This window comes from Cryptomeria japonica, chromosome 9 (genome assembly GCF_030272615.1).
Source record: "Cryptomeria japonica chromosome 9, Sugi_1.0, whole genome shotgun sequence".
In the NCBI taxonomy this organism is placed as follows: Eukaryota; Viridiplantae; Streptophyta; class Pinopsida; order Cupressales; family Cupressaceae; genus Cryptomeria; species Cryptomeria japonica.
This window is the reverse complement of record NC_081413.1, coordinates 53,520,214-53,544,827: the sequence shown is the minus strand read 5'-3', so window position 1 is coordinate 53,544,827 and position 24,614 is coordinate 53,520,214. Positions and strand designations below refer to the sequence as shown.

At 37.2% G+C, this 24,614-nt stretch overlaps 1 protein-coding gene across 1 annotated transcript in view; it reads left to right on the top strand.

The window, feature by feature from the left end:
• Positions 1-24,349, top strand: part of LOC131858264 (DNA polymerase II subunit B4-like) — a 28,557-nt gene extending 4,208 nt beyond the window's left edge. Inside the window, exon 2 of the mRNA XM_059211455.1 lies at positions 24,278-24,349. Coding sequence (XP_059067438.1) covers positions 24,278-24,349 — 72 coding nt within the window. The remainder of the gene's footprint in view (positions 1-24,277) is intronic.
• Positions 24,350-24,614: the final 265 nt, after the last annotated feature.

Here is a 24,614-nt window from a genome sequence, read left to right as displayed (position 1 = left end):
AGATTACATCAAATATTTAGTGGATTTTGGGAGGATTTTATATCTTCGGGCGTTAGTTTGTCTATTTGGGTTTCAGGCGATGATGTTTGTTCCAAGTCAAGTGATGTGAAAGTGCTTTGTAGCTTTTTGTAAGCCTGCTAAGCCATATAGGGTTTAGGTTTTAAGGCACAAGAACCCGTTTACTTCAAATTTGATCTGGTGAGAATCGGAGCCTAAATTCTGACTTATACCCTCCTGTACACTAGGATATAATGTCGCTGTTGAGAAATTTCCCAACAGAGGTAGATTAGTCACCAAAGTTCTGTCGATCACATTGAACCTGGGATTGAATTCGAAGCACAGGAGGAATTATCTTTTCTCCTTGAATAGTAGAAGACTGCAATAGATTATACCTACCGAACTGGGCATCGGCAATTGATATATGCGTATAATTAGAAATATGATAGCAGCAAAAACACAGAGAATGGAAGTGCTGAAGAAGTCATTGATTTTCTCATTCATCAAGGTTAAACAGTAATACATATTCAAACATAAAAGAGGCTCAACAGCTTTCCTATAAACCTGATAAAGAGTTTGACAGCAAAGAGAAATTATTGACAGCAAACTGTAGCCAATAAACAACTAACTGAAGTTTATTAATAACTAACTATGATAGTGAACTGGGACTCTTTACAGCTACACAAATTCGGTTATTGACTTATTCTAACATATATATGACAATGATGACTACTCTTAACAACCTTTAGACCAAATTCCTCTGGATGAACCATCAAAACCACAGAAAAAATTGTAATGTCCCCTACTAGGACTTAACATAATCTGCTCTAAAATTCTTCAATTAGGGTTTGAAATTTTGAATAATGCTTGGAAATGGAAATTGTTATCTCAGTATCCTGATGTAGGGCCTGCAACTAGGTTAGTATCACAAGATAAATAGAAGTCAGATTTACTATCGTAACATCCAAGATGTACATATGGAATTCCCTATGAAGTTCCATCCAACCAGCTCATCATCATTAGGGAGCGCCCATTGTGAGACCATACAAGGTGCCTCAAGCCATTCCACCCAGCCGAGGAGCACGGAATGACAACCTCCATTCTTGCCTCCCAGCCCCACATGGGGTGTCTCTAGCAGCGTGGCTTCCTAGCTGCTTGCAATGCTTCTTTTGTACCATGTCTCCCCTCCAAAATGAGATAGGCCAATGGATAGGAATTCCTTTAAGAGAATCCTAATATCTATTCTATTATGTTAAGATAGAAAAATAACAAGAACAGCAATGTATATAGAAACAGATATAAAAGTAGCAATGTTCAGCCATCAGGGCGGGTCTCCTCCTACCTTAAGCAAGATTACTTTGCCTATAGCGGGTGGCTATTGGGCAAAGGGAGTTCCCTCGGCCATATCCAATACCCCTTGAAACCTACATCCTAATAATGAAAGACCAATAATAACTCAGCCCAATCATCATGCATTATATTTCACACCACACTATTAGATAAATATCTCGGCTGTTGGTTAATATATAGTTACTGAGTCTGCTAACTCTGATAGGATCGAATGCGTAATTATTCTACTTCTTCCCTTTGCTTTATGCAGATGTCGTTCTTCCTGATTCTGTAATGCTTATCAGATTTAATTGTTATTCTTCTTCGATGCCTTTCACTTGATCGCTTGCTATTGTTCCTTTATACTTTTCCATCGAGTGTGTAGGGTAATGACTTTTCTCACGGCGGTAACCTTTGGAAAGAGAAGTGTCCTCTTATCAATTTGTATGCCCTTTCATGACTAACAGCTTTCTCAGAAATATTGTTAATCATTCTAACTAATTCTTAACCTTAATCCCTGCCTGTTCTAAACTAACAGCTGCCCTCAACTATAATTGCTTGTTCTCAATTAAATACGAATGCTGGAATATAAGTGCTCAGTTTGGGAATAGCTCTCGATTATAATATTATATTAGAAGCATGAATATTTCGGGTGCAAGTGCATGATTAAATCTTCCAGCAGCGATTTGTTGCAAATATTAAACTATGGATTTTGGGCAGATTAATGCTGGGAACCAACTTAGAATCAATGAGGCACATATTGGAAACTTTTTTGTTTTCATTCAGTAATCGTAATACTTGCCGCTGTGGTACCAAGGCTGTGGGAGTCAGTTTTCAGCTCATTTTGTGAGAGACTCAGCTTGGTGTAAGGGATGTTTTGCTGTTAATACCAGTTGTATCAATATTGCAATCCTTTGATAGCGATTCCCACTCCTTTTGTTGGTCAAGGTATTATTGGAGGGATCGATGTGAGGGTACAAAGGGGAATAATTTCATCTGTTAAAGCAGCGATCTGTCATAAAGGGCAGGGGCATGAGAACATTAATTTGACTGTGGCTCTGCTACTCAAGCTACACTTGATGTTGTCCTAGTTTTTGTCAATTTCCCCTATCTACTTATCTTTCACACTTCAGAAGCATCTGACTTGAAGTGTCCTGGAAAGGAAGTAACAAATCCCAAATAGAAATATATTAATAAATATTAAAAACAAAAAATTGTGTGAGAAACTTTTTAAAGCCAAAATGAGCGAGTAAATTAAAGAAATTGTGCGTGAAGTAATAAAGGGAAAACAAAATAAAATGGGAGATGAATATGGTGAATAAAGATTATTAATTATTGGAAATGATTTCAAATTAAAACATTTTTGGAGCTAGAATTGAGATAAAAATTAAATGGTAATTTATAAAACCATTTTGGTTTGGACTTTCTGGAGCAATATTTTTTTGGAGTTTTTGAGTATTCTTGGATTTCAGAAAGGAATTTTGTGTACTCGTTGATTGTTTACTTTGACCCGCTCTCGTTTTGCTGATGCTTGTGTCTCCTTCCATGTTTATTATTACTTGTGACTCGTTCCCTGTTTACTGATGCTTGTGTTTTGTACCATGTTTGCTATTGCCAATGACTCGTTCCTTGTTTGTTGTTGTTATGACTTGTTACAACACATGAAATGCATCATATGATGATCATTTAGTGTTTTCAATGGTCAAAAGATGACCAAATTGTGGTGGAAATTTTGCCCACTAATCGTATCGTTGTGGGAATGCCATGTGGCACCCGGAATTGTTTGGTACACTCATCAACAATTCCAATGATTCTGACTGCTAAAAATTGAACCTTGCTTGATTACAACATCCAAATACAATTCTAGGACCAATCATACCCAACAACATAGAGTTTTCTTGTTGATTCAGTAATTGAGCATTTACCTTTATCATATTTGAATTAACATCTTAGTGTTCAAGTCTCCAACTACTAGCTTATGTTGTGTGGAAGGTTCTGAACTTCTGACTGTCAGGGATTTGTTGCGCTATTGGCTATATGGTGTGAACTAACCAGTTCCAGACATCTCTTAAGTCAGCCTTGGCATTGCCAAGGGTATTTCTATTCTTTGTGGTAACTCTATCCTATGTAGAGAACTTCTTCCTACGGCACTAGTTATATATGGAAGGATATTGTATGCATGTCTAGTATTTGGGCATAGGTTTTGTTCTTGGGTTTACACCTGAAGTTAAGCTTTAAGAAATTAAGACAGATCATGGATTCTAATTCCAACACATATCCCATTTTTCCCTGTCTCAATAAGAGGCAAATAAAGAATTGAAGGAACAATTAGTCATGCCAATCACCTTAGCAATCCATCTGATCTTGAGGTCGTTCCAGGTCCTAGACACAAAATTCTATCTCTAAAAAATACTTGAAATCAACTATCAATAACGGTTCTATCTCCATGCTACTCTGTTTGAGGTATGCTAGGCCTAATGACTAGCCCATCATGTACTTTTTTTGCTAACCTATTAGCAATACTCTAAGCACAGTGTGATAACAAACCCTTCCCATAGTAGGGTTGCACAAGTACATCATGCAGTAGAACAATCCCTTAGTAACAGTAGTTGATGGAAGCAAGTTATTGATACAAAAATCAGCTTTCACTCATTTGGTTCTTGGTAAAAAGAAGAAACTCTTATCTTGGCTAGAATGTGGATACAAAGTTGAACTTTATGCCAAATGCCTATTTAATTCAAGTCTTTGTTCTTGGGGCTCTCAAATACAAGAAAAGTTTAACGAATTGCTTCAATAATCGTCTGGATATCCAATACAAATAGCCCTCACTATGCAATTCAACAGATTGTTCCCCAACGTTGAGAGACTGGTCAATTTCAATGTGGTTTCCCATAACACTTGACAATGCCTAGTAATGGTTGTGAAAGCATTCAGCTGCCAAATCATAATTCACTGCCAAATGTTCCGACACTCACCACCAATTTATAATTCAGGAATTCAAAATGCTCTCAATGGCATTCACAATGTAAACAAGACTAATAATAAAGTTTTTCACTTTATAATTATATACTAGTCAACTGCTCACATCATATTCTAAAGAGTTGGAGAGAATCGTTTTCACATGTGGACTGGGACATACACTCAGTACCACATACTTACAATAAGTAGTGGGAATGGCCACACTACACTTCCATAGTGGGATATGGCCTCATTGAAATTGACCTTGGATAGGGATACACTCAACTGGCCTCCTTCAAAGTTACAAATAAGGACACATATAATTATCTGCATCAAGTAATAGTGGGAATGAGCTCACAATGTTTTGTCAGTGGGAATGGCCACACGAGATACATGTCCCAAGGACATACTCAGTTGTTTATCTTTCAAAGTTTTGAAAAGGGACACACACAATCATCCACAACACCTTGTGACTAAAGTTACCTGCACAAGTAGCTGCATATGATTAGTCAGATTTGGCCAATTGATCTCCACCACATTTTGTGAATAGGGACAAATTCATAAGTATGGCATGGGCCTCCACTTGACATATATCTGGGTCTTTGGGTGGTCTGGTTTTTATTGAAAACCTTCCCTCTCGTGTAGTGACAGTACAGTCTTCTTTACTGTATCTTCAGATTTATAGTCTTTTTCGTTCTAGTTTGCCACTAAAACATTAAACTATTCTTTAGCTAGTAATAAATTTAAGATTGGTAACTGTCCTCCATCCTCCTGTGATCTTCTAGCTTCTTGTCAAACTTGGAGCACTTAGCCAGGTCAATCATGATGGTCTTGCATACCACAAACTGTTGCATGAAGCTCTCTATCTGTTTTGGCAATGTTTTTCCTGATATCTATCAAATCCATGGGAATTGGATTCCGCCTGCAATCGAAAAACTCAGAATGGTGTTGGGTACTACCAAAAAGTAGAAAGACAATTTTATCTTACAAAATATACAGGTTGAAGCTAAATGCTTTTGCCACAAGGTTTAGACTTCAATTTTAATTTTTTTTCGTAATCTGGGAAGTTTTTATAATTTATCAGAATCTGCCTCCTAGATAAAGTGATTTAGAATTAATACTTTCTTCAGGGCAATATTTTAAACCTAGACTGCACTACAAGATTGCTAAAACAATTCAATATGGTAAAATTAAAGAACTGGAGCAAAATGCTTTTGGGGAAAGGTTGAAAATATCATTGACATAAACTGACAAAATTTCATGGAATGATTTGATCCTGTGAAGGAGAAGTTGAATCAATTCGATTCTGAGCTGTCTAGGGTGAAATATTTAAATAAAATTCACCAAGCTTATAAATAAGCTTAAACAAAAAAATTTTTAAACAAAAAATTTTCCTACTGAAATATTTCGTGATGCAATCTTATAAAACAACTTCGTATTAAAAAACTGTTGGCTGTTTCATATTATATTGGATGTCTATCATCAGATTTCGTCCAGTCCTCCCAACCGGCTAATCTTTTTGTGAATCCTTTGTACTCAGCATATATTCTTCAGCAATAAAAACAGGTATCAAAAACTTGTGTCAAAGCACCTCTGCTCACCATTGTACAGCTGCTTCTCTCCAGCATATGAGCTTCAAAAACCTTTGGCACCTCTCTTCTTCCAAGGCACCTCTTCCTCTTTTTACATATATTTTTACTTTTTTACTATATTATTTTATTAAGTTTCCTGATTGGCCTTTTCCAATAACTCAGCTCTTTGTATGGCACCTTGACTTTTGCTGCAGAAAAACAAATTTTGTTTAGAGTGACTTGCTTGCTCTAGCAGATCTTTTGCAGATTAAAAATTACTTTTCTAGGAAAAGAGCAGACATAAAAAATTTTCAACATCAATAATATACTTTCTTTTCAGTCAGGAATCTCTTGTTGATTTTGTAACTAGGTTAAGAAAATAAATAGGATTCGGATTGCCTTAAGGCATCATCCGAATCCTTATAGGGCAGGGCCCTATCTATTGTATTGTATTTATGTGTAAAACAAATAGGGCTGGCCCCTCTATATCCTACACGCCAAACATAAAAGAAACTCATGCTTCCATTATAGGGCCGACCCTATATTGAAATGTGCGAAGTTAAGCCTACACTCCAAACATGTGGAACTATCCACATCATTGTAATATGTAAAATGGTTTTAGCGGCCAAGGATTAATGGGCCGACTTAGAGATAAGTAAAAGGATGAACCCCATATATATATACCAGCCACTTACAAGGCTTAAAGATATATTTTGTATTCATGCGATCATCTTCTGCTATATGCGAATTCTGATCTGCACTTCAGAAGTCAACGAATTCACCCTAGAAGACAGCGAATTCTTCCTAGAGGACAGCAAAGTCATTTTCATGCATGGCGAACCTGATTTCATGTGACATATTGGGTTTCTAGGCAAGCAAATCACTCTCAAGCCTAGCGAGTCTCTCCTCATGCTGGGCTAACATGTTTGTGTAGAAGATATTTGCCTAAATCTGCTCCTGCAGACTGTGAACATGAACTAGGGGTCTGCTCTTTATCATTCTGGAAATTCATCAAGTTCAGATCAGAACTTAAGTCTCAGATAAGTCTGCTCCAATTAGCTGGGTTGTTATTGTACTTACAATTCAATATAACATAATCAGATCTGAGGATCTGTTGTTGCTGGGTTTTTCCTCCTAGAGGGAGGTTTTCCCAGGGTAGTTTTGTGTTGTGTGATTCTCTATTTGTATGCTTTACTGTGCAACTTTAGTTTTCTGTTTATTGTGGATAATCTGATCATGAAAACTAACATCTCTTTCACTCACATGATTTTGAAAATGCTTCAGTCTCCTCTAATCTTTAATTATACAGAAGACAAACCAGTTTAAACTCCTCACAGCGAATAGAAAAACTAATTAATGGAAGTTCTTTGAATTACAATAAAAAATAACATAAGAGGCTTCCATTAATAGCAGCAATTAATGATGTTGTGATTTGTTGATCTAAATATTATGATGCTTCAATGTATGGATTTGAATATTATCATGATTACTTGTTACTAATACAGTGCGAAAACACGCAATGGATTTCAAAGAATTGATTGAATAAACAGAATGAGCAAAACGCTCATAAATAATACAAGCTATTTACAAGAATAGCAAGTTTCTAAAAGAAACTGCTGAGAAGATCGAAGACGATCTTTCTAAAATAGAATATACACTGAATGAGCATTAATACTAAAATTAACATATTTTAATATTCTATTACCCTCCCTTAATGCTCAATCTATTAACTACACCTATAGACCCCCTGAATTTTACAAATTTATCAGGACCAAGGGGCTTGGTGAATATGTCTGCTGGCTGCTCCGAGGTAGGAACATACAGCAACTGGATGGATCCGTCTTCAACCAGCTGTCGAATATAGTGACAATGCGTTTCCACATGCTTGGTTCTTTCATGGAAGACTGGATTCTTGGCGAGTTTGAGCACTCCCTGATTATCACAGAACAAGGGAGTAGGACCTGCCTGGGAGACATGCATATCCGCAAGCATTCGCCGAAGCCAAACCGCCTCACAAGATGCCTTAACTGCTCCCCGATACTCTGCTTCCGTCGAGGAGAGAGCCACTGCCTGCTGCTTCTTACTAGTCCATGTGACAGCACCAGATCCCAAACTAAACACATACCCTGCTGTAGACTTACGGTCATCAACTGAACCTGCCCAGTCAGAATCTGTGTAACCACTGAGTATAGGATCAGAACTCCGAGTGTACAGAAGTCCATAATCAGAAGTGCCACTCACATAACGCAGCACACGCTTCGCTGCTAACCAATGATCAGCCTTGGGAGCTGTCATGAAGCGTGAAATGTAGCTCACTGCAAAACTGATGTCAGGTCTAGTAGCAGTAAGATAGATGAGACTGCCCACTAGTTGCCTGAACAGAGATTCATCCACAACTGGTGAGGATGACTGAGCTGAAAGTTTGAGCCCGGGTTCCATAGGAGTAGAGGCAGGTTTGCAATCCTGCATTCTGAACCTGTCCACAAGACTTCTGGCATACTTGGACTGAGAGAGAAAGATACTGGTCTCAGTCTGCCAAACTTCAACTCCTAAGCAGTAATGTAGAAGTCCCAAATCTGTCATATCAAAAGTGCGGCACAAATCCTGTTTGATCCCAGTGATCAAATGTGCGGAACTGCCAGTAATGATTAAGTCATCCACATAGACAACTACAAACAGAATATCATTACTAGTATGCTTGATATACAGGTTTGCATCAGATGGACTCCGCTGAAAGCCATGATCTGTCAGGTACTTATCAATTTTCATGTACCAAGCCCGAGGAGCTTGTTTCAGACCATAGAGTGCTTTGACTAGTCTACAGACCTTCTGTTCTTGACCAGCAACCTTGAATCCTGGGGGTTGCGTCATGTAGACTTCTTCCTGTAAGTCACCATTCAAAAAGGCACTCTTTACGTCCATTTGATGGACTTTCCAACTGAACTGGGCTGCTAAGGCAAGAACGAGCCGTATGGTACTCATTTTGGCTGTAGGAGCAAAAGTCTCCTCGTAGTCAATGCCTTCTTTCTGTGAGAACCCACGAGCAACAAGACGAGCCTTATACTTGTCTAGGGTTCCATCAGCTTTGTATTTTACTTTGTACACCCATTTGCAGCTAATGGGCTTCTTCCCTGAAGGAAGATCAGAAAGGGCCCAAGTGTGATTCTTCTGAAGACTCTGGAACTCAGCTTCCATAGCCTGTTCCCACTCAGGTATACCTTTAGCCTCTGAATATGTCTGAGGTTCAAAAACACTGTGTATGTTAGCCATGAGAGCAAAATTGACTGTATGCTGCTGTTTGCTCTTATTACGGGAGGTTCTACCCTCAATGAGCTCAGTATCCCTGAGATCACCAATAGTCTTGGCCCACCATTTAGGCCGGAGAGTAGAAGTGCTAACATCTGGAGGAGCTGGAAGAGGCTCAGGATCAGGAACAGGAGCAGCAAGAGGAGGATTATTCTCCGGAGGGAACTCAGGTAGTGCATCATCGAAAATAGATTCTGCATCATCCCTCCCATCAGGCGAACCTAATGGAATAAGAACACTGTGAGGCTGACCATCAGAAATCTGCTCAGAAGAAGGGGACTGAAAAAATCCTCTGTCTTCATCAAATACAACATCACGACTGAAGATAAGACGTTCAGTGTCTATATCTATCAGTCTGTAGGCCTTATGGTGATCACTGTATCCTGTCATCATAAGTTTCTGGCTTTTGGAATCCAACTTGGAGCGCTTAGCATCTGGAATCCAAACATAGGCAACAGAGCCAAAAACCTTCAGGTGGCTGATCTGAGGCTTCCGACCAGACCAAACCTCTTCTGGAGTCTTCCCCTTAACAGCCTGAGTAGGAGAACGGTTAAGAAGGTAGACAGCAGTAAATACTGCTTCAGCCCAATACTTATTCGGAACACTCCTGTGTTGTAACATAGAACGAGCCATCTCAACAACCGTACGATTGCGACGCTCGACAACACTGTTTTGCTGAGGAGTGTAGGGTGTAGTCAACTGGCGTTTGATGCCATGGGTATCACAGAAGTTGGAGAATGCAGAAGAACAAAATTCCCCCCCGTTATCTGTCCTAAGAGTAATGATACTTTGTCCAGACTCTTTTTCAACAAAGGACTTAAACTTCTGAAAGATACTAAATACATCTGATTTATGTTTAAGAAAGTACACCCACATCTTTCTACTGAAATCATCTTAGATGCGCGCCAAGACTTTCCATGTGGGAATGAAGTTCGATGCTGTTTGCCAGCTTGACAGGCGCCGCATACTCCAAGATGCTGAGTCTGAATATCAGGTAACCCTGAAACAAGTCCCTCCCGAGACAGCTGAGAGAGATACTGAATGTTGAGATGTCCATATCGCTGATGCCACAAAGTGCTAAGAGGAGAAACACGAGCTGCCAGAGCCACTTCAGGAGAATCACCAGTGTCAAGGAGCCTATATAGGCCATGATCCTCTAGACCAACAGCAACAGTAAGACGAGTCTCCCGATCAATGATGGAGCACTTGTGAGCACTGAACACCACATCTAGTTGAGGAGAATTCCTCATAATCTGGCTGACAGAAAGCAGATTAAGTTCCATTCCAGGAACATAATACACATTCAGAAAAAGAAGAGTCCTGCCACCAGACTGTATCTGAACAGTGCCTCTGCCAACAACTGTATACTCCTCACCTCCGCCAAATACAACGGAATCACTGAAAGGTGAGAAGTCTGTAAACCAGTCACGCCGATGAGAAAAGTGACGTGATGCACCAGAATCGATGTACCAAGCAGAAGACCTGGCATGATCTGAAGACCTCTTAGCCATAAAAGCATAAAAGGCGGACTCCTTCTGCTCGGAATGTTCTGCAACATGCGCCTTCTGGTGTGACCCTCCCTGCTTCTTTTGTTCAGAAGCGAGCCTCTGACGGCAATCTTTCTTCATATGGCCGTACTTGTGACAGTAATTGCACTGCACATTTTTCTTCTTAGCTCCATCCTGTGTCTGAGAAGAGCCTTTCTGCTGAGAAGACTGAGAGGACTGAAATTTGCCTTTATCCTTCTGAAAGGATTGAGCTGTGAAGGCATTTTCCGAGGAGGCTGATGTAGTACCACTACCAAATTGCTGTTTCCAGCGATCCTGCTGTAGAAGTTTGGTGCATAGGTCTGAAAACTTCAGATCAACATTAGTGGAAGTAATATTGAGGGTTTCAATGAAGTGTTCATACGATTTCGGAAGACTTTTTAAAGTGATTACAACCATGTCTTCTTCCTCCATAGTCCGACCAATAGCTTCGAGTTGATCTCGAATGTCCTTAATCCTCGTGAGGTGCTCCTGTAAGGACATACGTTCGTCCATCATAATGGAGAACAACTGATTCTTCAGAAAGAATGCTCGGCTCTTGTCGGATGTCTCATGCAATTCCTTCAGATGCTTCCAGATGTCAGAAGCTGTCTTGCCAGAAGGAATCTGCGGTAACTGATCATCAGTTACTGAGAGTTTGAGAAGCATGACTGCCTCCCGATTGCGTTCATCAAACTTATCTTGATCTGCACCAGGTGTACCAGGACTGAGTTCTTTGCTCAAAACAAGCTGGTCAAGACGCCTATATTCAAAAATGGTCAACATACGCTGCTTCCAGATGTTGTAGTTATGACCATTAAAGCGTTGACTGCCTTCGAGCATCAGATTGGTGAGAGAAGCCATTTGCACGGTTCCCAAGAAAAATTCCTGGCTGACCCAGAAAAATCCAAGGACAACCCAGAAAAGCGTGCAAAAAACCCAGAAGGATTCTCCTGTCAGAATCTGGATTCGCGGGCTCGAAAATCGAGGCACGAAAATCGAGGCACCCAGAAAAATTGAACAACAATCCAGATTAGGTTTCGAAAAACCCACCAAGAATCTGTAAGAAAAAAATATTTTCGATAAAAAAATGGAGGTAAACACCTCAGTCGAAAAATGCAGAATCCGTGGGCGCCATTGTTTTCTCAGATACAGTGACAAGTTGCAGGTGACTGAAGAAACCTTGGCCCGGAGAAGGAAGGCACAGTCGCGTCACCCGAACCGAGCCCAGAGTTGAAGTCGCGACGCTGTGTGTAGAGAGTTTCAGGTCGCGATCAACGCCGAAGACAAGTCGCAGGTGCCAAAGTGACGCAGGTCGCGACGCCGGAGGTCACGAACAGTGGAGGTTGCAGGGCAGATCGACGCCGAAAATAGAACACGACGCCGGGAATAGGTTACGAACCACGAACCGAACACAAATCGCGAAAAAACGCGACACCCCTGCAGCTCGCGTCAAAAAAACGATCCCGCCCAGAAGCCAGAAAAAAAAATTTCCAAAATAATTTCGAAAATTTCCACTAATTGGAAATTAGGATTAAAAAATTTTCGAAAAAATCCCTGTGGCTCTGATACCATAATACAGTGCGAAAACACGCAATGGATTTCAAAGAATTGATTGAATAAACAGAATGAGCAAAACGCTCATAAATAATACAAGCTATTTACAAGAATAGCAAGTTTCTAAAAGAAACTGCTGAGAAGATCGAAGACGATCTTTCTAAAATAGAATATACACTGAATGAGCATTAATACTAAAATTAACATATTTTAATAAAAAATAACATAAGAGGCTTCCATTAATAGCAGCAATTAATGATGTTGTGATTTGTTGATCTAAATATTATGATGCTTCAATGTATGGATTTGAATATTATCATGATTACTTGTTACTTAGTATTACTAATATCAGTTTTTAGTAATTAATATTGTTTGCAGGCCTTAAATTAGGAATATCACAAAAAGGGACATTACACAAATTGTTTTTCAAAGAAGTGATTAAGTTAGATGAGCTGCACAATGATGTTGTGGATGTTGGAGATAGTAGATCTCGCAGTACTTTTTGGCAAGAGTTGCTTCATTTGACAAGTACAAAATCCAATCTCTATGGGCATTACAGCATAACTCATCACATTGGTATAGTGATACTTGATTATCTGGGTTTGCATTTGCTTGAGGGCAAGAAAATTCTGGAAAGGATGGATTATCATGCACCCCCTTTTAGAGATAATATTTTAAGTTGGTTCGATCACTTCATTTTCAAAAAGGCCACTTAAATATTATTTAGGTCCTATGTAAAGCTTAAAAAAGTGCTTTTTACACTTTATTTAAATGTAGTTCAAAAAGTTGGGGTGGTGGAGGGGGGTTGGGCCCTGGTTGTGGATGTAATGGTATTTTACTATTTTTAAATACTTGGAGGTAAATGTAAACAAAAATAAAAATAAAATAATTCAGAGGGCCTGACAAAAGATAACCATAAGAAATAGGTCAAGGCACAAAGCAAATTGTTCGATTATGTTGTTCACTTTTCCTTCCAAATTGGAGTTTGAAGCATTGAAGGATGAAAACCCTTGGTGTGGGAAATCTTGACAAAAACCCTCTTGGGTTCCATATTTGGATCTGATGATGAAAACCATCTTATCTATTATGGTTGATTCCATTCAGAGATCACAATTGTGTTGATTTGTTGGAGATTCAATGATTCAGTGAGGAGTTGACGTAATTTTTAGCTGCTTTATATTGCCTCAATATAAAAGGGTTAGATTTGCTGATTTTGAAGGGATTTCAAATATTGCTGTTGTTTTTGGTATATTTCAGCCATTGGACCTGCTGTAATATGTGTTTTGAACCATCATTTTGAAGAGGATTAATGTAGTTTCTGTTCATGAGGCCTTAGATCTGCCAAGTATCATATACTCCGTCATTGTTCCACTACATAGTTGCTGATTTTCAGAGTTTTCAGAACATTTTCTGCTATTTCCTTGCTATGCCTAGGGTTTCAAGGTGTTAAGTTGCTGTTACAAGTCATTAATGTCTGATTGAGGAAGACTTCAGACCTGTTGCCATGTTTTGAAGGTATTTTTGGACCTGTTCATTCAGTTCCCAGCCACTAAAGTACATTTTTGAGGGTTTGTACCTTTTTTGGTATGTTTGGTGTTCATTTCAAGAGTTTGTACCTTTTTATACAACTATACTGACTTTTGTAAGTGAAATTGTTGGTAAAATATATATTGATGTTTGCCTAAATTGCTGTTTGAAGGGATATTACTGGTGTATATTTGTCATGGGATTATCATTTTGGTGTCTCATTCTAGATTTTTTTCTGCTATAGAAGATGCCAATTTTCTGTCATAAAAGTTAAATCTGCCTTAACTAATAATTTATGGTGCATGTGGAAGTATACTCAAAGGTTTCATACATTTTGCTAGCTATTATACATCAGATTGGCTTGTACGGTTGTCATATTTTGTCATTTGAGGGCTCCAAAACTCATACTAGCTTGTGTGATGTTGGTAGTTGTGTGCTTTGAATCTTTTATTGATTGGTAGTTGAGTATTACTGCAAGAGAGATCTTTTCAATGAGACACATTAAGCTTAATAGACATGGCTTTTGTTTTGCATCTCAACATTAAATGGGGCAGTTTGTAGATTGGCCTCAATGCCAATTAATTACTCATTTAGTCTACTTCTCATAACAGCTCTAACCTTGGTATTTTCCTTGCCAATAACTCTCAAGAACTTCTCAGCTGCAAGCATAGACTTGTTCCACCTACAAATATTTGAACCTCTAATGAACTACCAAAATTCAGAAACCAGATATTAAACAGAGTATTATTGCAAGAGGGATCTTTTAAAAGCGGGGGGTGGCTTAGGAGGGATAGAAAGAGGGTAAAAATTTATCTCAATAGGATGGTGGTCAGATAGAGCATCATATCCCTGCCCTAGTTGGGTCGGTTCAGCAGTCATAGAAAATAATAATTTGGACCGACCTAGATCCTCTTTTGGGTGCCAACTTTAATAATATTTTTTATTTGGGCCAACATGGACCTTTTTTTTGGCCGACAACTTTAAATCAAACAGGTGTAAATCTATTTTCTTGCGAGCTGGGAAGGCAGATTGGAATTTAGTAATGATTTTTGGAATATTTTCTAAGATTGTGCTGCTAGGATGCCTACCCTAGCAGACATCAAGGTCTGGACAAAAACCCCTACCTTATCTTATCAAACTTCCATTTAATTTTCTTTCTTCCTACTTCTGATAAATTCATTTTAACCTATAGTGGAATTATACCAGGAGTTGCGCCATCATTCTGGAGGTGTTTAGGAGAGGCAATCTTCAGGAGCTGCTGGCCACAAGCCAACCTTATCACCCAGCTGGGTGTCCTTGAAGGTCTGAATTAGGTTTGGAGCAAAAATCAGAGTCATTCAACACTGTACACTCACGAAAAGAAAACAACAGACCTGCCACTACTTATCTGCACATCGCTTCCTTAATGACCCTTAGAAACCAAGGAACCATTAATCGTTTGGGGAATTAATTGGCAAAACAAAAGTACGAGGAAAAAAACTGGGAAAAAATCAGGAAAAAATCAGATTTACAAAAAAACATAAAAAATTGCAGAAAAACAATAAAAAACTACTTTTTTTTGATATTTTAGGACATCTCCATAGCATAGAGATATTGTAGGCAAATAAAATAGACACTTGCACACATGAATTGTAGAAAATAGATTTTCGTTGTTTATATTCATATCGCTGATTACTATCATTTATTAAAACTGTATGTTGCTATGTTTACTATCCCTTATGTTGCTATGTGTATTCATGTATTCTGTGTGTTCTAAATGCTAGCAAAACTGTATGTTTTACTATCATTTATTAAGATTACTATCATTTATTCTGTATGTGTATTCTGCTATCATTTATTCACTTAGAACTGTATGATGCTAGCTTACTAAATATCGGGGATTTTGAAGTTTACTACTAAATAATGCTATGTAAACTGTGAATACCATGTATACTGTATGTATATTACTGTTACTGTATATAGTATATAGTAATATACAGTAATATACATACAGTATATATACACAGTAAGAAATACAGTATATATACAGTTATTTAGCATCATTTAGTAGTAAACACATGATTTAGTATACTTTGCCTTCTATTCGTTTCCCTTCGACTTCAACTTTGCCTCTTAACCCTTAGCCATGAGCTGAGTGAGTAACCTTGAAAAAAGACGGCTATTTATTGAATTTTGTGGACATTTTAGGGTTTTCGTGGCATTTATTTTTCGCTGTCTTTCGCGCAGTGCGATTGTGTTTTTTTGGGCGATTAAAACCGGAAAAAAATGTCGAAAATCGGCAAAGAATCGGTCAACGTTTTTTCCCTTTTTTTGGGGGAATTAATCAGGAGCAGCGCCGATTGCCGATTAATCGGGAATAATTCCAATTCCACTCTAAACGGCCTAGCACAGGATTGTTGGCTCTTGTAGATATAGGGGTTTCAGATCCAAGGTCAGAATTCAGTGCAAATCAAGCTACAAGGAGCTATCTCATACCCTAGGCAAATCCAAATCATCCTCCTGGCCAGTGAAGGGAAAATTATGAGCTTTTACAGGGCATACCTTTAATACTAGCTGTCATCTCCACGAGTATTATAGTCCAGATCTGAATTGTGAAGAATCATCTAGGGCAGCCTCTGATTGTCTTTTCTAGGTGATCATTGTTCTTTTATCGCTGTCTGAATTCTATTGTCCATTAGTGCTATCCAGGTTAATCTTACGTGCAATTTTGTTCTCCGAACTCTGTAATTGTTTGCACTGATCACGGGTTTTAAGGTGTTCAACAATGCTTCTATTAATATCTGCGTTGAATTAATATCAAGCCCTAGCGAATCAAGTAAAATATGTGTTTGGACAGCCCTAGGGAATCAAGTAAAATATTTGTGTTTTGTCCAAACATATATTCGGGAATATTACATAGAGTAGCAAGGATAACGTTAACTGCTTTATTGTCAGGAATAGAGGAACACCAAAAAGCAACTTATCTAAAAGGAACATCTTTCATATCCTGGCATTCTCTATCCTGATGATGGATCACTCTCCAAAATGTTGATGCTAAAAAAAGTCACACAATCAAATCCAGAAGCAGTTAAGTTTCATTAGCATGGATTGTGGAAATCTGATAATATTAAAAGGAACCTGTCTAATCTTGAAAAGACATGTTTGCTGCCCTTTTGAAAGTTTGACCAAGTAAACCGAATCCCTTTGGTATCCTGCTTATAGCTAGATAATGGGTCAATAAGATTCCTTTTCTGTTTAAATTTGACCATAATATATTTTGATTACCTTTCCATTCTAATTTACCACCACCTTTTCTATCTTCACTAAATTCAACCATGCAATCTCCACCAAACGTGCAAGGGATATTTTTAAGATTATTGGCTAACCAATTCCACAAAGCCGTTAGTCTCTCTGTAGTCCTGTCAATATTCAATCTAGTTTGGATTATCATAGCTTGGTGTTAAGTGATATTTTGTTAGGTTTGCCATTGGATAGAGTGTTTCAACATGTTATTGAGTTGGAGGGGGGATCTAAGCCGGTCATCAGTACCCCTCCTCAAAGGCATAAGGAAGAAATTGAGAAGGCAATAAAGGAGTTATCGGATATGAGACACATAAGATCAAGCTCTAGTGCATTTGCTTCTTCTGTTGTTTTCATCAAGAAGGATAGTACTATGAGGATGTGTATCAGTTATAGGAACTTAACAAGAAGACAATAAAGAATCACTACTTGATTCCCAAGATCAATGAGTTGATTACTGAACTTCGTAGGCCAATATATTTCTCCAAGATTGATCTTTGATCATGGTATCATCAAATAAGGGTTAGAGAGCAGAATGTGCACAAGAAAACCTTTAGATTCTACGACAGGCATTATGAGTTCTTGGTCATGCCTTTCAGTTTTGGTTTGACAAATGTGTTGGCAACTTTCCAGCCTTGCATCAATTGGGTATTCATTAATCGATTGAGAAAGTATGTGTTGGTTTTCTTTGATGATATATCTATAGCAAAACTTGGGAGGATCATTTGAAACTTGGGAGGATCAAAGGTGAAGGAGAAGGTTTTTAGAGCATGCCACGACACACTTTTGGGCCATCCAGGGTACTATAAACTTACAAACAAGTGAGAGCATTTTTCTTGGAAATGACTCAAGGAGGATGTCCTTAAGATCAGGCTCCTGTTTGTTTTTGTTTAGTGGCTTCCATGCCATGTTAGGTGTTTAAGAAAGCATTAGTATGACAAGCACACCTTTGATTTTGCTTAAGTTTAGTGCTATTCTATAGAACATATGTTCTAAAGCCTGAGGCAGTATTACTTTTTTGTATTAAAGTATTCTGATTAAGCCTGTGGATTTATGCATTACAAGCTATGGTATTTTTTGAGTAGTTTTCAAGTTAGATATAGGAAGGCTGTATACCTGAAAACCTGGGCCTTATCTTTGCATTCTCTGAATTACATAAACCAACTATTTACGATAGTGTAAAATGGATGAGATATTCTGTCAAGAAGCGAAGCATTGACATCCAAAATATATATTTAACTGATCATCCAAAATCTTTGTACGCATTCTTCCATCATGAAGTTCAATGCATGCTCTGAACTTTGTAGTACACAAACAAGCTATTTACCTAATTATAATGTATCCTTTTGGGAGTAATGTTTTTCTTTAATTTATCCTATTTAACCCGTATGATTTGACATGCTTCAATTATAATTTAGAAGCTGAATTGTTATACCTCGTTTCTAGGATACAAGACCTAGGTTCCCAATGAAATGTCTTATATTTAATCAACTTGACTGTTTCGATATCCCATGAAATTTTTCCTCATTAACATTCTTGCATCTTGAAAACATTCCCAATCAAACGTCCTATGTGTAATCAATTCGTGATAGAAGACCTAGGTTCCCGATGAAATGTCTGTAGTTAATCAATTCAACTGTCCTGATATTTTATGAAATTGTTTCTCATCAACATTTGTGTATCAAGAAGTTTTTTGCTCTTAACTTGCTTTTAATGTTTTCATTCATACTCATAATAAGGTACCCATCGGTAATGAATGATGCTTTGCTGTTTATTGTTATGACCATAATCACTTTGTGGCTTAGATGCTATGTTGAATAGGTTGTTTTCTGTTTCCTTTTAGCTTTGGGACATCTAACCACTTGCAGTTAGCATATTATTATACCTTTTTGTTATCAAGTAGGTGGTTTTATCTTTTGTTTTATTGCTACTATGGCATGTGTTTATATCATATTTTCTTTTCTAAGACATAATAAAGCTTGCATTCAAGTTCAATCAACATGCAAATTATGGGGGAAAGTATTACCATCATAAAGGTTGTTGCATTAAAATTTCTTGATATGCAAGAACGATTACCTTTCTATTGTCTGCTAACACTAGAGTTGCCTGTATACAGAAACTCCAGAAAGAAGAAATTCATGACCAAGGTGAATGATATACATCGTTTTTCAGAATGAATTGGGATGGGCAACATTCTATAGATAGCTTTGGAGAATACCACACATTCTAGAACTTTATTTTAATATCATTCTAGTATCAACTTTGACTCATTGTTGCTGATTTTCCTTAATGCAGAATCTAGTGGACTCTGAGTAACTTAGAATGTAACATGACACTGAGTAACTTTTTGGTTGTTAACGTTCTTTTCTGTTTGCACACAAATGGCTGTGCTCATCCATTTAGTAAATAATGCATTAAGTTACAATGGGAGGCAACATTTTTTTGTACCTCTATCATGCAACTGGAGATTGATATACATTTTTATCATCTTATATGGTAAGTGAAGACTGAGATCCTAGGAACAGGTTTGTAGATATCATCATAAATCTTTGCGAGCTAAAAAAATTTGCATCACAAATATATTTAAGACAATTTTGTTATCCTCCCTCTCACACTATTTAAAGAGAATAATGTTTTCTTTGCTTGTACAAAATTCTTCAAAGGGCATAAATGATGACAGGTGCATGATGTTGTAAATTATCGTGTATTAGCATTTGAAGCATTTCCATATCTATTGTAAATGTTGATCTTATGTTTCCGTCCAACCCTAAAGATCAAATTATAATAATGGTAACTTGAGGCTGGGATTGTTGTAACTTGACATGGTGTTCTCTTTATCTTCCTTTTGGGACATTAGTTATTTTTTCATAGGAAAGCTTTCGTTACTTCTCATAGCAAAGCTTTGCATCTATGCCATGGTGTTCCTACATATCCTTCAGCTCCTATTGGTAAATCCCACCATGCATCTGATTTTGTTGTTCATCGGTTGGCTTCTCTTGCTAGACATTCCTTTGTTTGTGTTGCACCCATGGATGGATCCACTCTCTCCCAATCAAAGGACACGGAAGACGATATTTCCTGGACAATTTTTCAAAGGAGGAAGAAAGGTCTTCCTGAATTTGTCTCTTAATTACATAACAAAGTTAAGGGTGTGAGGTTGAATAGGGCAAGGATCTGGCATTGCTTATGCTGGATCCATGGGTACTATTTTGTGCTTGGCAACATAGTTGCAATTGTGATTGTTTTACTCGCAAGCTGCAGTTGTGTTTGTGTTTGTCCTATCTGGGTATTTGTTGTTTTGGCATTGTTGATGTTCTTTCTGACGTAAAGGGTTTATGGTCCCTTTAAAACCAACTTACCTTGATCAAAGCTATGCCATGGTTGTGTTCTATTACCCTGTTTAGATGTTGCTCGTGTTAAAGCTTCATAACCATGCCATGGCGTTGTGTTTAGCTCCTCATTAGACATTGCTTGTGTTGTGTTGTGTTGATAGGAAAATTTTGTAACCATGCCATGATGTTGTCTCTATCTCCCTGTTTAGACATATTTTCATAGGAAAACTATGTTTACCATTATTTATATCAGTTATACCGTCTGCCTCCTTTTAGCTTGATTACTCGACTGTGACATGCTTTTCTGTTTTCACTGTATTTTAAACTGGTTTTATAATATTAATTCTTATTCAACGAACACTATTATTAAAACTTATAAAGGAAATAAAATTGTAATAAAAAGAAACAATTTAAGGAAAAGAGTCAAAATTAAGGAAATACATTTATCCAATCGTATAGAATTAAATCTGTAACATTTAAGTAATAAAGGAGAATATCGATGAAGAAAAAAAATTCAAGGATCGCACTCTTACCTACCTTGAATATGAATTTGGTTAGGGACTTTCTGAAATACTAGAGTTCATGGTTCAGAGTCAGACTATTCTTCTTGAATTGAGGCATATAGCTATTTCAACTTAATAAATTCTTGAATTATTTTTTAGGTTAGTCTCTAGTGGTAATTCAAAAAAATGGATTTTCATGTCATGGCATTTGCCTCTTTTCGGAAAGGCAATATGGTTCAATCTAATCAATATTGAACCTATATATTTGGATATCACTATGATAAAGAAGGGTATTCCAAATTAATTTCTTAGGTGAAGCTTGACTCATTTGCAATTATGTCCTTAGTTTTGATAACTGTTTTAATGATTCTTGTGAAACTTAATACTAGTACTAGAAGATTAATCATTATAGAAGATAAGCCCATGGCCCTTGGAAACATGTAAGAGTTTAGCATTGGTATGTAACTAAATCATAGCTCGGAAACTCTACAAGTTGTGACAAAACTCTGTAATTTGGGGCAATATGCACTTAGACTAAATACATGCCAAAATGAGGAAGAATGTCCTCTTTAACATAAAGTTAAATAATTTTCGTGAACTCAAGATGGGCACTAAAAGATAAATCATGATAGAAGATTAAAACATCTTGAAAATATATTGAAGTTTAGCATTCGCATGTAACCAAATCATAGTCTAGAAACCTTGCAAATTGTTAAAAAACTCTCAAGGTTTGTAATTGAGTGAGCCTCAAGGCTCAACTTGGAAGACTCGTTACTAGCCAAGTCTATGACAAAATAAGAATGATGTGCTCTTTAATTTATGGTTAAGGCTGCAAATATTTCACACCCCCATTGTAGGATCTACATATAAGTTCTTATTCAAAAGGTGAGAACTCTATATGATTATAGTAGAAATAATTTGCAATATTTTTTATTAATGGGAATTACAAAAGATTACAATATATTTTAATATATAGCATTTCAAAGTTGTTCATGTAATATTTAATGATTGAAGCATGCTTAAAGTTCGAGTGATATTAGAGTGGATGATCTCTTGGAAAATCTCAATTCTTCACTCTCACAAATTTCACAGACACAATGAGTGTGAAGTGAACCATTCATTCTCATGATAGATGGGTTCATGTGACCTTTACTCATGAAATACGAGTCAATGAATTTGACTTAAAAACTACATAATTGAATCTTGACAGGGGGGAAATACATCCTTCTTATCTATTCATGTATAACTAACTTCCAAATATCTTACAACAAACTACTAAAATATAATTGTTCACTTATATTATTTTACTAACCTAAAACATTAACTTACTTATGTATAAGCCTACTATAATATGATGTAATGTTTTTAATACTTTCCTTTTTACATCATTTTGAACATAGGTAGAACATTGGATTGCACATATCACACATCATTAAGTTGTTTAACATGCATATGTTGTTGATAATAATGAATCACCATGGATAGGGACACAGTCTAGTTGTCATCATAAGTTTACAATAGGATATACACATTGTAAACAACAACATATTCAAAATAAAAGAGACCATTCACTAACCATGTTGTTCTTCCTATGAATAGGGAAAAACACATTGACCACAAGTACTACAATTAACCAATGCACAATGAAGGAACAACCCTCCTTTGAGAGTACAAATACCTCCTCCAATACATAATCAAAACAAATCTCAAAATGGATAAAGATTGCGAAGCCCTACCATGATATAAAAAATGAAAATATGAAGATTGGGCGCCTCTCCAATAATGGACTATCTTGGAGTGAGAAATAACTTGAGATGAAAATGAACTTCCACACACTTGGTTCTTCAACCTCACTGACCTTCTTAGAGCTTATCCCCTTGAGGTGGCAATTGAGTCTTTCAAATTTGATGATTTAATTCATGAATGGAAATGCTTGGGGAGCACAAACATTTGGTAATATTATGTATGTTTTATGAGGTTTCAATTGATTTTTTCGAGTCAATCTTCATTGAATTGTATTTCATTCACATTCATGAGTGATGTGTTCTTGTTAACCACTACTCATTGAATATGGGTTGATGGAAATTGACTCAAAAACTTGAAAGGAAGTTGGGTAAGTGAAATAAACTTTCTACTCCAATCTAAGTGGTGGAGAGTAAATTTTTTTTTACAAACCCTTAACAATTTTAGATTTAGATGCACATTTAATTAACTTAAACAAATTATGTAAAATAGTGATAAACCAATAACATGGTATTTTAGGTGGGGAATACTCTTTCAAGAGAAAAACCACACTCTCTAAAACACAACCCAAATTATATTACCGAAAACATTCATTGAGTTAATCTCATTCAAGAATTTTCAATTGCTCTGATATTTCTATTGTGATTTCAATAACATAATGGTATTTAAAAAAAAATTAAACTTGTACTAGAGAAATAACTAAGTGCAAAATAAATGCTACTCCATGAAAGATGATAGATGCCTAGGATTGCCACATAACACACATCTAATGCTTGCATGTTTGTCTTGAGTCTCCCTAACATCTAAAAAACTTTCATGCATGCAATAGCTTTGCATGAAGTGCAATGTCAAAACTAGGACCCACATAATTTTCTTTTTTCATTTCCAATGCCTATGTCCTCATGCATAGGGCTTCCTCAACATACAATGATGCACTTGCATGCATAGGGGCCTCAATCACATGGGGCCCACCTATCATAGTTTATCATAGTTGACTCTTACACCATCATAACTTGTCATATTCTATCATAGAGAGAACTCTTACAACATATCACACATGCCACCAAATTAGCCTCTAGTGGGGTACACCAAGTGGGATGTCCATTTCCACAATTTGTGTTTCCATGTCATATAGTCATCTTTGCGTAGGATCTCCCCGAAGTCGATAGGCCCTGCAATATGACTTGACATAAGTAGGCAATACACATTATCATAAATTAAATAAATAAATAATCTGTCATGTCCCCCCTAATAAAATGATTGTCGAACATATAAACATATTAATTATTTTATATAAACTCCCATCTATTTATATAAATAATTAATATTTTAAAGCATGTCTTTTAATCTCATATTTTGTTTATAACTCTGTAAATAGTTTTAACTATTACGAGAATGTTAACTAACTAGTGTCAATAAAAGATGGGCATTTGAGATGGTGAGCACGAAAGATTTTATGAAACTATCGCTGAAGCAAAAATTGATCATCGTAAGAGATCAGAGATTGTTAGGAATTCCTTTCGCCAACCAACTGGCCTACTAGAATTATTGATCAGTAAATTGCATTACCACAGTAGAGACAGAGGTTCATATCCAGAAGGAAGCAGTATAGGGAAGACTCGATATCGGGCTATGTTGGATAACTGCAGGTCATTGTGGCCGTCATTGCCATTACCAGGAGCGCGGCAATAACACTCGATAGTGGCTATCGTGTGGAGTGATTGCTGCGGTGACGGGAATGCTAACTCGTGGAATCACAGAGGAGAGACGAGAACTTGTGGAACGTAGGATCACATCCGCGAAGACAGAGGGAACTTCACAGAGGAGTCATGGTGACAGGAAGGCCAAGACGTATATAACTTTGCATCCCCAGGTGTATGTACACGCATTGCAGGAGCACTTTCGCGATTGATTGCCAATGGACGAATGAAGATAATTCCAGAGGATCACTGAGAATTGCCGACATCGCAGGACTACAGGTGCACG